Source organism: Callorhinus ursinus, unplaced genomic scaffold (genome assembly GCF_003265705.2).
Source record: "Callorhinus ursinus isolate GAN/ISIS: 27379988/994484 unplaced genomic scaffold, GSC_fseal_2.0 scaffold1, whole genome shotgun sequence".
Taxonomy (NCBI): domain Eukaryota; kingdom Metazoa; phylum Chordata; class Mammalia; order Carnivora; family Otariidae; genus Callorhinus; species Callorhinus ursinus.
The window spans coordinates 32,895,912-32,910,762 of record NW_027397063.1 but is presented as its reverse complement, the minus strand read 5'-3'; the positions used below and the strand labels follow the sequence as shown (position 1 = coordinate 32,910,762).

General features: G+C 36.4%; 1 protein-coding gene across 3 annotated transcripts in view; it reads right to left on the bottom strand.

Moving 5' to 3' along the window:
* Positions 1-11,555, bottom strand: part of EPHA3 (EPH receptor A3) — a 378,828-nt gene extending 367,273 nt beyond the window's left edge. For all 3 annotated transcript variants that reach the window (XM_025868405.2, XM_073892253.1, XM_073892247.1), the window contains exon 1: positions 11,369-11,555. In XM_025868405.2, the coding sequence (XP_025724190.1) occupies positions 11,369-11,456 (88 nt within the window). In that variant the 5' untranslated portion in view covers positions 11,457-11,555. The remainder of the gene's footprint in view (positions 1-11,368) is intronic.
* Positions 11,556-14,851: the final 3,296 nt, after the last annotated feature.

The window sequence follows — 14,851 nt, the reverse complement described above, 5'->3', positions numbered from 1 at the left end:
CGGGGCTCGATGCGGGGCTCGATGCGGGGCTCGATGCGGGGCTCGATCCCAGGACACTGGGATCACGACCTGAGCCGAAGGCGGACGCTTAACGACTGAGCCACCCAGGCGCCCCTTTAATTTCAATTTAAAAACATTCTCTGCACATCATTATGCCACAAAACATGTTATTTTTTTTAATTTCAAAAGATACCCCTTGCAGAATAAATTGATTTAAATTTCTGGAAAAGTAAGATCAGGGTCTAGACTTGGCCTCATATTCTGGGGGACAACTACATCTGGACTTTACGTCACACATTGGGAATGATAGCTACAGACAAAAACAGGCACACATATAAACAAACTCTTCAAAGTATAAATATGGGTTTCTATAGAGGCCCACGAAGGATCCAATGAGAGGGTCACATGCTTATCAGTTTAATTCAAAACTTTCCATCTTAGAAGTATGGTGTCAAGGGGAAAAAATCAAAGTATTAGTGCTGGTGATAGTCAGAAAACTTTTAATGTACCACTGCAAGAAAAGGTAGAATTCGGAAAAACCTCCATGGGATTTTTCTTGGTAGTGTAGTCAATATGAACAGCATACAAAAGCTTCTAACTGGGGATGGTTCCTTTTTGACATGCAATCATGAGTTATTTTTTTCTTAACATTTTTCTTGATTCATTTTAATGGTTTTTAGATTTGTGGCTCTGAAATTAAATTTGAGTTTCTAAGTTGTCACTATTAGAGTAGTACACCTACTGCAAACCTGGGCAAACACAGAAGAAAATACTCTTAATTTGTTTCCAAAGGATCACGTTTAGTATTTTTCTTCTCTAATTCTATATAGATTTTTAAAAGATATAAGCATTTGGAATAATTTTGGACATTGCTTGTAAAGAAAGAGAAGAAAAACAATGTCCTCATTCAACATACAAATGTTTAAGGAAGCCTGTTCATTCAGATGAAATACATATGATTATGATGGAAAATCATTTTTGAAAAAACAAAGGCTATCAAACATTAAATTTTCAGATCAGAAATGTTAAGAACACCGTAATAAAATCTGAGTTTGTCTTTTTTGAGTTATCTAATGTAAATGAGTATTAACTTATCTCGTAAACCAGATAATAAAAGTAAACCAAGAGAAAAACTCTATTCCCTTTTATTCCGCTTCTTTAAAAACATTTTCAAAATTTAGGGATAGCTATATTTGGTGGAGTTTATATACCTAATAAAAGAATAACAACCCAATTTAATTTCTATTTATAATTTCTATGATTATGCCAGTTCTTTACACTCAGTTAAAATGAAAAACCAACCATAAATAGCTTTGGCATATGAAAGGGAAAAAAAATCACAATTTGGACATAATTCTAGCTTTATGCCATCTTTGAATACTATAGGTAGATTAAGGGGTCCAGTTGGGGAAAATTTATAAAATTAAATAATGACAACTTAAACATGGTTATTTTTATTTTTTCTCATCACCAATTTGTAATTCAGACAAACAGAATTTCATACCATCTTGATTCTAAAAGGTGTATATTCATTCATAAAATTTTGCCCACAGTGTGGTGACAGTTCTTTTTTGTACAGGGACAATACTATTGGTGACACACACACACATACACACACACACATATACACACACAGTGCTTCCAAGCGGCTTCCCAACTTAACTTCTCCTTAATGTGAAAACTACCATTTTATGCAATAAATAAATATATTTTTCCAAAACCTACAGATTTGTATTAATTGATAAATTAGATTTGAAAATCAGGAAATAAATACATGTTAACTACTAACCAGCTGTTCTCTGTTGCCCTTAGTCACCCCAAGGTAGATAGAGAACATCTAAATTTCATACTGATTGGAAGCCAACCAACTTTATCATTGACATAAAGTTAATTTTAAAGCCTTATATTTTTATCAAGGGAGGGAAAGGATGGGAGGTAAAGGGCAGGTATTACTTTTTACTGGGTCTGTAGAATTTATTCATCTATCTTTCTTTATTATTTGAAAGAAGATAAATTAACCTCACCTTAATGAACATTTGGGAAATTCAAGACAAAACCATTTTGATATTGATTAATCAGCAACAAAATTAACTCTGGCTTATCCCTTTGCTCCTGTATCTTTTGAGACCCTGCCATGTAATTAGTCAAGATTTTTGTCTTGAAACAAGAGGCAACTCAGTTTGGAGACTTTAAGGTCAAGTTTATATTTTCTTGAATGAGAGAGTTCCACAAACTCAAACATAAATAAAAAAGTTTGAAAATAGGGAAAGTAGTTGTTGACTCTAATTATCCAGAAGCAAGAAAAAAAAGTTTGTTGCTAAGCCCTCACTTTTGTTTATGGCAAAATGTGCCAATAGCTTGAGTGGTTGAATCATTCATTGGAAACATAAAGGATAACACGTTAGTTTTTTGTTTTTTGTTTTGTTTTGTCTTGTTTTGTTTTTTGGTACATTACAATGAAGAAAGCAAGATACTAAAAGCAGCTTTCTGATTTGGAAGACTAATGTCATCAATATGCTGTTTTTGCTCTTTGCCAGGTTACCAAAATTTATTGCAGCAATTAATATAAAACATATGTGCTGAAGTACCCACATGAAAAATATAATTGCCCCAACTTAATTTGCTACCTTCAAAACCATGTTTTAGCTACCTTTTCTCAATGCCTCCACTTAAATAAAGTACAAGTGTTTTTATGAAAGAGAAGATAAATCATTATAATTTATTTTCTCATCGTAAATAATATATAAATTATCTTTTAAATAGGAAAAAGTTTCCACAAGGAATAGAGTCTACTTTTTAGACCATATTCTATTTTCCCCATTACTGACTTCCATGACAATTCCAACAGTTAATTCACACTATGTTTTTATTATATAAAACTCTAAACAATAATATTTGCATTATATTGATAATTGCCTCACAATCTGTGTATGGAATTCCCGACAAAATCTTTCCAGCATGAGAAAAGGAGCATTGGGAGTGTCAGGAAGGAAAGACAGAGGTAAGAACATGTGAAGAAAAGGCAACACAGGCATTTTCTCCTATTCCTCTGTCCACATCAAATTTTCTTTACATTATTTTCTTGGTGTGTCCCCCACTCATGCAAATAATCATTAACTTATGAGTGCAAAAAACTATGCTGTTTCTAAGTACACTTTGAAGCACTTTCTTAAAAGTACTCTGAAGCACAATTTTTCGTTCCATTACTCTGGGTATTTCTAAGTTGTTCTTGCAAAGTCACAGGACAAATTAGCTAGTCACTAGGATTAAGATTCAAAAGCTAAGGCTTTTCCTGAAAAGAAGGATGCCTCCCTCCTTCATAGGCATTGGCATACATGAGAAAACATATGAGGTTAAAATCAAAAGACAAAGACAAGAGAGGGCCTGGCTCTGTTACTACTTCATTATAATTTGTTTCCTCAGTTTCCTCAGTTGTAACAATGCAAGGTGTCAACATACCTATTTTAGGGCTGTCTTAATGATTAAATGAGGTCCAGTAAATAGTGAATGATAATGTAGGGGAAAAATTCTTTCTAGCCAGCGGAATTCTGTACAATTATTACCGAAATGTTGGGCATGGCACCAAGGCCATATTTAGTCTCGGAATCCCCTGGATTCAACAATTCTATTTTTTATGAAATATACTAAAGTTCCAACACAACCACGGAAATATCAGCATCAGCATCATCCTACTACTAACCTACCTCGATGGCAGCGCTCCCAGAAACACTTTCTGGCCCATTCCAAGTTTACTCGCCAAATCGGAACAGGGAAAATCCTGTTTTAATAAAACAGTGCCCATCAAATATGGGGCTGCAGGAGAAAACAGTTGTGCACGGGGGTGGGGGGATAGTTTATGGAACATGCCCCTTATCGCTCTCACGAGGGGCCTAACAGGTGGCATGAGTAGGTGGCTTTAAAGAAAACCGGGGGGGGGGGGGGCTCATTTTAGTTTAGCGACTGAAGAACTGAAGGAAAGATGGGCTGGAAGACCGAAAAATAGCAGAGAGGTCGGGTCAGACAGCAGCAAGCACGACAACTGGACATCTCAGGCGCTCCTGTGCTTCCCAACAGAGCACCAGGGCGGTACCAGGCGCTTTCCCTACACGGCAGGAAGTTCGTTCTAGAAGCCTGCAGAACTGCATCCCCCTCCTCCACTTGTCAAGTAGTGGCTCCGTGAACTCGTATGGAAAGGAGACCGCGCCACCTCCGGACGCCAAGCTAAGAGGCTGGCTGAGAGTAACGGGGCGGGGGCGACAAAGCTCTCCGGTCACCGTCTCCCGTGAAAGGACGTACCTGGCCCGTCCTAGGCGCTCGCGCTTTCTGGGCGGGCCCGACCGAGCCGAGACCCAGGTGAGGAGAATACAGGTGGTGAGGCGGTCGCCGCCTCTGCGAGCGCCAGCAGCTCCGCGGCAGCAGGCAGAGGGCGCACGTTTACCTCTCGCCCGCCCGGGTCTGCAGCCCGCTCTCGGTTTGGGTAACTTGGCGCCCCCGCGCCGCTCACATCCACCCTCCGCTGGGCTCTGAGCGCCCGGCCCCGCCGCCCGGAGGAAGCCGGCAGCAACGCGGGCTCCCCATGCGCCCGCCGCCCGCCCGGCATGCCGGAGGCCGGGGCCAGTTGAGTGCGTTTGCGGCCGCCAGGCGCCGAGGCGCTCGTGCACAAAGAGCCACCCGCCTCCCGGAGGGCAGGGGCTGGGGCTGGGGCTGGGGGATGCGGATCCGGAGTGGAGTTTTTATGATTTGATCTTTAAGCCAATGCAGAGAGAAGAAGTAATGAATTCTTGGGAGACCCCGTTTTCCCTCCGCACCAGTGAGCCTGTTTCTGCCGACGAAATAGTTTGCAATTTAGATGCCCTGGTGGTGGGTGTGGTGGGTTGCTCATCTCTCAGCTGCCACATTGCTGTCACTACCCGCGAAGCCCTGCTTCCTCCTAAAATTTCTCAGAGCACACGTCTGAAGTGTAATCAATACTGTATCATCAAATATGGGAGGCGTAGCGCGAAGAAAAAGAAACGCCGTCATCCCTTTCTGTGGCCACCCCAGTCCCCATGGCTGAGATTATTCACAACAGTTTGTTTGTACAGTGCTGCCACTTGTTTTCCCCCTCCTTTCTCGCCTATTATTCTGACTTCACCATGTTGGTTTGGATTATGTGGATTTTCACCCTTTGCTTTGACTGGAACAGCAGGACATGGTTTAGAAAATGAACGGAGGGAGGGGGCTGCACACTCAGGGCTTCCAGTTTAATAACATCACTCCAAGTTGGAGGCTTTATTTGCTGAACTGGTTTTGATTCCATCCACCCTCCGCATGCATTTGCCCAGGCATCCAAAGGGGGAAGCATTCTTTGCGTACACTCTTAAAACTTTCCTGGATAAAATATTTTCTTCTGGGGAAATCAAAAGTTGTATAAACTTTAGAGAAGAAACAACGCAACCACCCCTTTTTTTTTTCAGTGTGCAGGTTTTTAGGGTTTTAATAAAAATTGATTAGCCAGATGTTTTAAGTGATAAATATTTTCTTTTTAAGCAAAATATTTATATATTAACCTTGGTTTCAGAATCTTTACACATCTCTACTCCATCTTTTTAGTCAACTTTTTATTTTCTTTTCACTTTCAAAGACCTTGTTTTCCTTTGTAATTGACCACCCTTTTTTATTTCAGAGAAAGCTGGTAGGAGGCAAACTAAAACTTGCTGACTTTCAGACTTTTCCAGGAGAAAACCTCCTGCCAGATTTCAAGAACTACCTGATACTAGGCAGCTTGTAACACAGACCCAGAAAGTAAAATTAAGGGGAGCAGTGCTCCCACACCCTGATTCCCACCAGGAGTGTCTTCCTATTTGAATTTGTGGCTTGGAATCCTTTGTATTTTATAAAAGTCACAACATTTATTTTTACAGTCATTAGGAAAGAATTTTCTAAGTTTTTCAAATTTCTGAGAACCAAATTTCAAGTCCTACTTTTTGGTATACCTGGATGAATAATATAATGAATGTTTCACACCACCAGTCATCCCTTTATTTGAACAATCTGTGGAAAGCCACTTGTCCACTTTCTAAGAGCCCTGCATTGACCCTCCCTGGTGATAAAATCCAGATCTCTGAAAACAGAACCCAAAAGGGGACACCTGCATCTGTTTTTCTAACTCTTTTATCAAACAGGAATTAAAAGAACAAGGCTTATTAAATGTTTTAAAGGAAAATTGTATATCTTAGAAAATAAAGTTGAGGATCTTGACAGAAAATGATTTGCAAATTTAGTGTTCTTCCAAAATATACATGTTTCCCCTTACATCTACTATTTATGCCAAACAAAATCATTGGGAATGACTAAAATCAAAGGTAACCCACATCACAGATTTCTTAGTAAGTAAATGTCTGTAAAAACTTATCGAGTTTTGATGATTTGTGGAAAGTTTTATTAATATTTTCTTGAAGATTTTATGACTTGGAAAATGTAACTCTCAAGAACAGTCCTTGCTCTTTCCATTTGTGTTTAAGTTAGTAAATCAAATATACTGTGGAAATATGTTTTGCCTTTAAAAATCCTTTGCATATGTAACTGATTATTTGATATTTAAAAATTGCATATATTTTATTTCAGAAAAATTCCAAAGCTTCAGAAACAATTTTAACATTTAGGGTACTTTATAAAGAAAGGTTCTGTGAGAAGCTAATAGAAGTGAGGGTGTTAAAAAACACCGAAATTTGAATATTGACATGTGGATAATTTTTAAACACGATAAAGAATTTTACTAAATCAAAAAAAAATAAGAATTTTACTAAATCTTTTCTTTAACGATAATAAGTTTCTTAAGATCAAGGTAAAACTACTAAATTGTTTATATGAGCAAGGCGCAAACCATAATTATATTCAATTAATTAAGAAACTTCACATGAAATTTCCTAAACTCACTAAACAGTGTTTAAAAAAATGCCTTCAAGTTCTGATTGTTTATAATATTTTGTTTAAAATTTGTACATTAATTTTAAGTGCTTTTCATTTTTGTTCCCAATTTCTAGCATTTCATGGAAAAGACAACTTTATATAAAATGCAGCCATGATGTAACACGTGGCAATGGTGTTTTATTATATGTAGTTTCCCTTTTATAGTTCCAGTTGTTTCTGAGTTATAAATATATCCAATTGACCTTAAATCTTAAAATAGGCAGAAGAGTGATACCAACTAGAGTACCAATAATAAAAAAGTATAAAATTGAAAATTTGATAGCTCGTTTGTATTTATAAATCTATGTTATTTCTAGAATACTTATTATTTAAAAGAATTTTTAATTGCTCATTTATGACAAGGACTAGAATGGTGTAATGGCTGAAACATAAGAGTAAGGAGAATGGACATTTTTCCCACTTGAATTATTATTATCAATATTAGTCATTGAGAAAATATAGATTCAGAATGAATTAATTTCGTGATAGATTTTGAGAGGTTACAAGAAGTTTCTTTCCGGCACAATCAAAATATTATCATAGCAATTCAGGTTGTCAGTAAAAGCTTAAACAAATTTGCTGATAATCCTGTTAATGACCTAGGTCAAGTGTTAACTGTTGTGGGTTATAAAATAGTGAAATTAAGGTTTCTCCTACCTCCAGGCAAATAGCATAGTTATAACTATTGGGGGTTGGGAGGAGCTATTAGGGGAGCTATTAAATTACAAAAATGTATAATGCATTCAATTATTTAGTCTAGCATGATGAAATGCTATTAAAAGCAAATGTAAAACCTCTCCAAAAAAAAAAACCTATAAAGATATGACAGCTTAGTCTCCATAAATATTTCAATCACAATGTATTATTATTTGAGGATAAGTGTTTATATATGAAAAGAGATGCCAATTTATAGTAATTTTTAAAAAGGGAGTAATCCATTGTTTAAATGCTTGTCTCCAACATTTGCTTAATAGTCAAAGGGAAGTATAGTGTTCATTTGCAAATTTTACTTTTAAGCTTTGAACAGTCACATAGTCACCTCGTAAAATACATTTCGTAGATACAGTGTCCCAGCCACTCCAATAAAAGTCTCCCAAAATAAGTAGTATATAAATATGCAGATTTAATTTTATTTACTTTTATTTTGAAAAATGATTTCCATTGTAAAGAACTCTATGGGTAAATGTTAATCTAATTTACAAATGCTTTTGGATAGAAAAATGATTCAGTGCTTATGTACTAATGAATAAGCAGTTCATTCTGCCTCACGCTCCTTCAAATGTAGAAACGTATTAAAAGAGAGTAACTTATCTATTGCTAAAGAGATTGATACTTCACTTTATAGCAAGTTTTTACCTCTTTGCAAAGTTATTTTTCTTTACCATTATTATCATCCATTTGGGATCAGAACAGGGAGCAAATCTTCTTAAATAACACGTAGTGTAGCAATCCTATTTTGCCATGAGTAGTTGATTTCCTATTGGAAGTCTTTTATTGGTGTGTCATGTAAACAGAGACCTGATAAGATTTTAACAAAGTTCCATGCAGCTTTAGTAAAGTTTCTATTTAAGTAGATAGGCCAATTGTTAGTTTAAGCAATCATTGAAATTATGAATAATCTATTATCGTTGAGGAGGCCAGTGATAGAAAGTATCACCTGGAATCATTTTCTTGAAAGCATATTAGAAAGTTATTTGTAACTGTATTAATAAGAGGAAAGTTCAGATGAAATTTTTTCTAAGTTTTTTTTTTAACTTTTTAATCATAGGCCCATGGCATTTTAATAGATATTTGACTATCAAATCTCAAATTAAAAAAACAAATCACACAAGGGAAAGCAATTACCTCAATAGCTTGGTTTTGTTCCCTTTTAATTCTATCATGCCTAACTTCATAATAGATTATGAAATAAATTCTAATTAATTTTACTAGTAGATTTCTAGTAAATTTTCTTTGGTGTTGAAATACAATTTTTAGCATAGTATTTTAAATACAACCTAGTATTTTATATCTCAGTTCTCAAAATTTATATCAGAAAGCTATATTAATCAGATTCATTTTATCATTATTACTTCCACCCAATATATGAATTTTCAGAAGCATTTTGCTTTCTATTCAAATGACATTGTTAGAAGAATTTCATGGAAATCTTGGCACATACTCGGATTTTTCACTTTTCAAGTTGTTCAACTTAACTTTTAAGACCTAAGCTATTGCATTAATATTTAAAATTTCACTCAAATATTACTCAAGTTAAATCATTCATTTTAATTTTGATCCAAAGCTTCCCTTCATGACCTCAGGAAGAAAGGAAACACTACCCATAGGACATGATCTGGAGAGAATAATCCCATGAACAATGAATAAACTTTTATCCAAGCAAATTAAATGTAATTGTGTCAGTTTTCTGCATATATTTCCCTTTCTATATATATCCCTGCCTGCATAATAATATATACATTATATACTGAAACATACACAAGGTGTGGCTTAAAAGAAATTTATATTTGATTATTCCTGTTTCATTAAATTAATATTCAGTAATTTTATGTAAGCGTGAATAAGTTTCAAGGGTATTTTTTTTCTCTTGCAGTTTACTGAAAGGTTATGTTTTCCACAAAAATACTGACTCTCTCAGCTCTATCCCTGTGCATTATTAATTCAGTAAAATCCATTATCTAAATAGTTTATAAATATTCCATCTGGAGAAATACAATTTATCATAGCAATACAGGAATAATATTTCTAGACTTCTAATTGTCAATTCTTTAATATCTTCAAAAAATAAGATTAAACAAACACTGATTTTTGCTTACTGATATGTTACTCATTATACAAATGATTACTCTTGCCTTTCATTCAATGAAAAATGACTGACCATTACTTTCAAATAAAGATTTTAATTTGATTTGTACAAAAAGAGTCACTTATAGGTGATCAGATGATTTTGTTGATACTTATACTTTAGAATTTCCACTTTCCCAGTTAAAAAAAGACACAGAAAAACTTAATGAAATCTGCCAAATTGATAAAGGCAGTCACTAAGGAAAGAACAAAATTAAACTGCTCTATTAGCGGTGAAAGTAGGTCACCAAATATGAGAGGCAGTTTTTAGATTTAATTAAAAAGTTTCTAAATATTTTGAGTATTTACTTGTCTTTTTAAAATAATGCATAAAATATACAACAGTATTGGCTTGCCAATATATTTTTAGTGACAAAATACATAATGAAGCATTTTCACATCTTGCTCAGTGTTGCTAAATTGCAAAATAAATTGCTAAATGTTATTGTCATAAGTTCAAAATGATTAAGAGGAAATCAAAGTTGTAAGTGTTGCTTTAAAACAATCAATTATTTAGAGAACTTTGTCTTAAGAGTTAGTGATTGTGTTCAGAAATCATTAGGAATAGATCACAAAAGGTATACATGAAAAAAGCAATGTATCCATCAAATACACAATCTTATAGGAAACATTAGTGTCCTCAATTTTACATTTGCATTTTAATCCATTGAAAAGGGATGAATGCCCATTAGGAGGAAAATAAATAACCCAACATCAGGAAATGCCATTTGCTGCATATGGACATTCTTTCTTAATTTGTTATTCAGTTATTTACTATACCTACCCAGGAGCTTTTCACTTTCCATCAAATACATTCCCTTACTCGTATATAAACTCTTAAACAAAGAGAATCCAACCTAAGCTTATTGTAATTCTTACAAATATCACTTATGTTAATGTGGCATATGCTGCTCATTAGAACCTGTACCATAGAGCAAACCATCGCCTGGCAGGGTACACATCACTTTAATACAGCAGTTGCAATATAAACACACACACACACACACACACACACACACCCCATCAGCTTCAACAAACTCTGATTTCCCTTTAGTCCATTCATAAATGCCATGATCCTAAGTAGGAGCAACCTGTCATTACCTTTAAACATACTAAAGAACCTAGCAAGGAGGATTTAATTTTCTTTTAAACTTCTTAGAGTACTACATGGTCATAATTAGAAATAAAATACTGCCATGGCTATTCGGCAATTAACATCGTGGGTTGTAAAACTGGAGGATTTTTCTTTTTCTTTTCTTTCTTTCTTTCTTTCTTTCTTTCTTTCTTTCTTTCTTTCTTTCTTTCTTTCTTTCTTTCTTTCTTTCTGCTTAGAATTGGCAAACAAGGTAATTGCTTGAATTGGTATCAGATTAAAAACACATTTTAGGTTTAGGCAATCCAAAATTCTCAAGTCTTTTAGAAGACAGCAGAAAATAAAAGCACATCTGTAGTTTACTCTCAGAGGAAACTGCTTTATTCTGAGGCACCTTAACGACCTGAAAATGTTCCGGGAGAACGTGCTTTGAAGAGCGTTAGCCCTGCGGGGCAGGGCAGTTTGCTGTACCTGGCTTACCTTCATTGGAAGGTTGGAGAATCAGTTCCCCGAAGCAGTTGAGAAGGGAGCTGCTGAGAAGGAGGAGGATGGAGAGGTGACAATCCATGTTGCTGGTGCAGAGGGCAGTGAGAGGAGCATATCTCCATGAAGCATGCCACTGATGTGAGGGGGAGCGCTCTGATTGCTGGAGAAGTTACCATGCTCCGCTCGCAGGCTGATGTCAAGTTTGACACTGGAGATAAGGAGGAGTCTGGCTGCCTTTCCTCGAACCTCGCTCAGGGACTTCCCTGGGTCCTAGTGCCGTCGGAAGTGAGCGCTGCAGAGGAAGGAACAGCACGGGAAGACTTGGAGACTCAGACTGCTCTGAAACAGAGAGCTGGGGAGCAAGGCGTGGGATTGGGGGGGGTGCGCCGCCAATAGGCAGGAAATCCAGAAGTCGTGATGGGGCAGTGGTAGAGAGCAGTGGAAGGGAGGGAAAAACACCCGCTCTTTATTTTCATTGAAAAGCAGCTATTTTATTGTTTGCTATACATGCTCTGTAGGCTAATTCCCTGAAGAAACCAGAAACCCTGATAGGAGTGTCATATGGTAATGTGAGTGGAAAAGAAAGTGAAATGCCAGAAGATGTTTGTATTATAAGAACAGGAGCCTTTCGTTAAAAAAAAAAAAAAAAAAAATCAAAGATGATTGTATAATTCAAAGGAAAATTAGGATTATTCCTTTACTACATTCAATGAAATCATAACTCTTATGAGTCCTTTGTGGTGCAGAAGGACACTAACACAAACCCCAGATCAGAAAGTCTTTTCAGTTCTGTACCAAATGGTAGCGGGGCTTTCAAATAGATTTGGCACAGGGATTTCAGTGTACATTTAGTGTACTTTAGTTTTCCAAACCAGGAGTAACCTTCACCATGCTAAAGAAGTGAACAAACCCAGCCCCAGGAATAGCTGCTAGTCAGCATTCACTTTTTTTCTGTGCTGTGGGTATAATACAAATCAAACCTGAAGTTCTTGACAACACATCACTATCCCTCTCTCTCACCATCTATGTTAAGATCTCTGGGTTCTATGAGATAAACATGGCATAATTCACAGCTTGGCATTCAGCTTTTCAGCCACTTCCAATCTGATAATAGTTGGATACTGTTCTTCTTTAACATTCCAAATCCAATGGCTAAATAAAATGTCCTAGCACTTTCTCACTTTACACCATGCCTAGAAATGATTTCTCTTATTTCCAGTTCCCTTGTTGGACGATATAATTGCAATCTATTTCAGCTGAATAATTTTGTGATTTATATTTTGAGAACTATCTTCACTTATCTTTAAAATATCCCCCAGAAATTGATTACTCAAATATCCTCCTGCTTACCTATCTTTTCCTATTCTAAACAGAAAACAAGACTTGCGTTCCTTGCACAACTCCAGAAAGTTAAGATAGGTTGACAACTTTAAAATCAGTGATCAATTTTAGAGCACTAAGTTGTGGAATCTAAATAAGGGTTTGAAAAGGCCTTGCTAATAACATATTCATTTCACAAACACTATGCTTTTAATGAGAGAACACAATTTTCACATGAATTGAAGTTAAGGGCTTCTGAGACTAGCTTGTTGGCTGGGGTGGGGGGTTGGGAGGTGGGGTAGAGGAAATGAGAGGAAGAGTGGCCCTGCTCACTTTCTATGTATGCCTTGTTACTTTGTATCTCTAACTTCTTCCCACATTATGTCACCGGAGGCTGTATAACCGTCTTCAAGTGCCAAGTCTGTCAGAATTGAAAATAATGACAGATACTGAACAGAGGACTCAGATAATGGTGACTCTGGCATTTTTTTAAAGTTGCAACACAACTTTAGTCTTTCCATAAGGCACAGTTCCATTGTTCTAGGGTTAGATAAAATTTTTCTGAAACTTGAAAGAAAATAAAGTCTTATTTGGAATGACAATTTATAAACATTTTGGAAAAATATGCCAATGTGCTGATATCCGCATACATTGGCTTCCCCTCACACTACTTCTCTCCTCACAATTAACTGCTGTCACTGGGGAAAGAGGCACTCATGTTTGAAGGAAACTACAATAGTGTGAAAATGGGTAAGAAGCAATTGTTGGCCTGGGAATATAATATAAACAATATAAGATCTCTCAATTATAGACTGTCTAAGCCAAGAGACATCAAACAATAAGTAAAGAGTTTCCACAATCTGAAATACTTATCAAAAGTGCATATCTCTTCTTCCCACCACAGATTTACTTAACTAAACTTCTGAGGTTGGGACCCAGGCACCTGCAATTTGATAAGCTCCTCAAGTGATCCTGTGGTGATCCCAAAATTTGAGAACAACTGCTGAGTGTGAAAATCAGAAACAGAATGGTGAGATTTGAGGCAATTTTAAAAGTTAAAGTAATATGGAGCTGAACTACAATCTAGCAAAAAGAAGGAAAATACAAGATGAAATTAAAATACATGTGCGAAGTGAAACAAACACTATTCCCCAAAGAAAATCTGGATTTGGGGTTTGAGGAAGAGGGAGATGCCTGACATCTGCAATATTTAGTTCACCTAATATTTCAGTTTAATAGAATGTGAGTGTCTAACATGTACCTGCCCATGTGCTAGACACTGAAGGTAAAAACATGAAGAAGACCTTGTCTTTGTCCTTTAAAATAATTTAGGATCACATTATGGCAAGTGTTAGATAGAGGTAGAGTATTTTATAATATGGGGTGGGGGCGGGGTAATTCTAGTTAGGGGTTAAAGGATATTCCTATAAAGGAATAGATGCCAATTGAGTGACACAAGGAAATATTTGTTTTAAAGAGAAGAGTTCTGAGAAGAGAGAATGTATTTGAAAAGCACCCTTTCTGGAAGAAATGACAAATATCTGTATTACGGGAGCATAGATTTTGAGGTGAGGTGAGAGGGTATGAAAAAGAGGAGACAGAAGGGATAGGAAAGAGCAAGGTTATAAAGAATTTTGTGAACTCTTCTAAGGAGCTTGGACTTGAAGGTGATGTGGGACAGAAGAGAGACCTATTTAATTTGCATTTTAAAAAAGATCATTTTGCAGGGCGACTGGGTGGTTCAGTCGGTTAAGCCTCTGAACCTTGATTTCAGCTCAGGTCATGATCTCAGGGTCCTGAGACCGAGCCCCACATCAGGCTATGCTCTCAGCAGGGAGTCAGCTTGAGATTCTCTCTCTCCCTCCCCCTTTGCTCCCCTCCCAGCCCCGTGCTCACACTCACTCTTGCTCTCGCTCTTCCTCTCTCTAAAACAAATAAATAAATCTTAAAAAAATAAAACATAAAAATAAAAAGATCATTTTGACATATTTAAGTGGGGAGAGTAAAATGGAAGCAAAAATACCAATTAGGAGCAAAGAGACCAATTAAGATCCCTTTGCAATAGAATAGCCAATATCATGTGGAGATAGGAGAGGAGAAAGCCTCTTGAATCAAGACTAACCTAGGTGACTGCCCTTGTTCTATTATTCTTCGTAA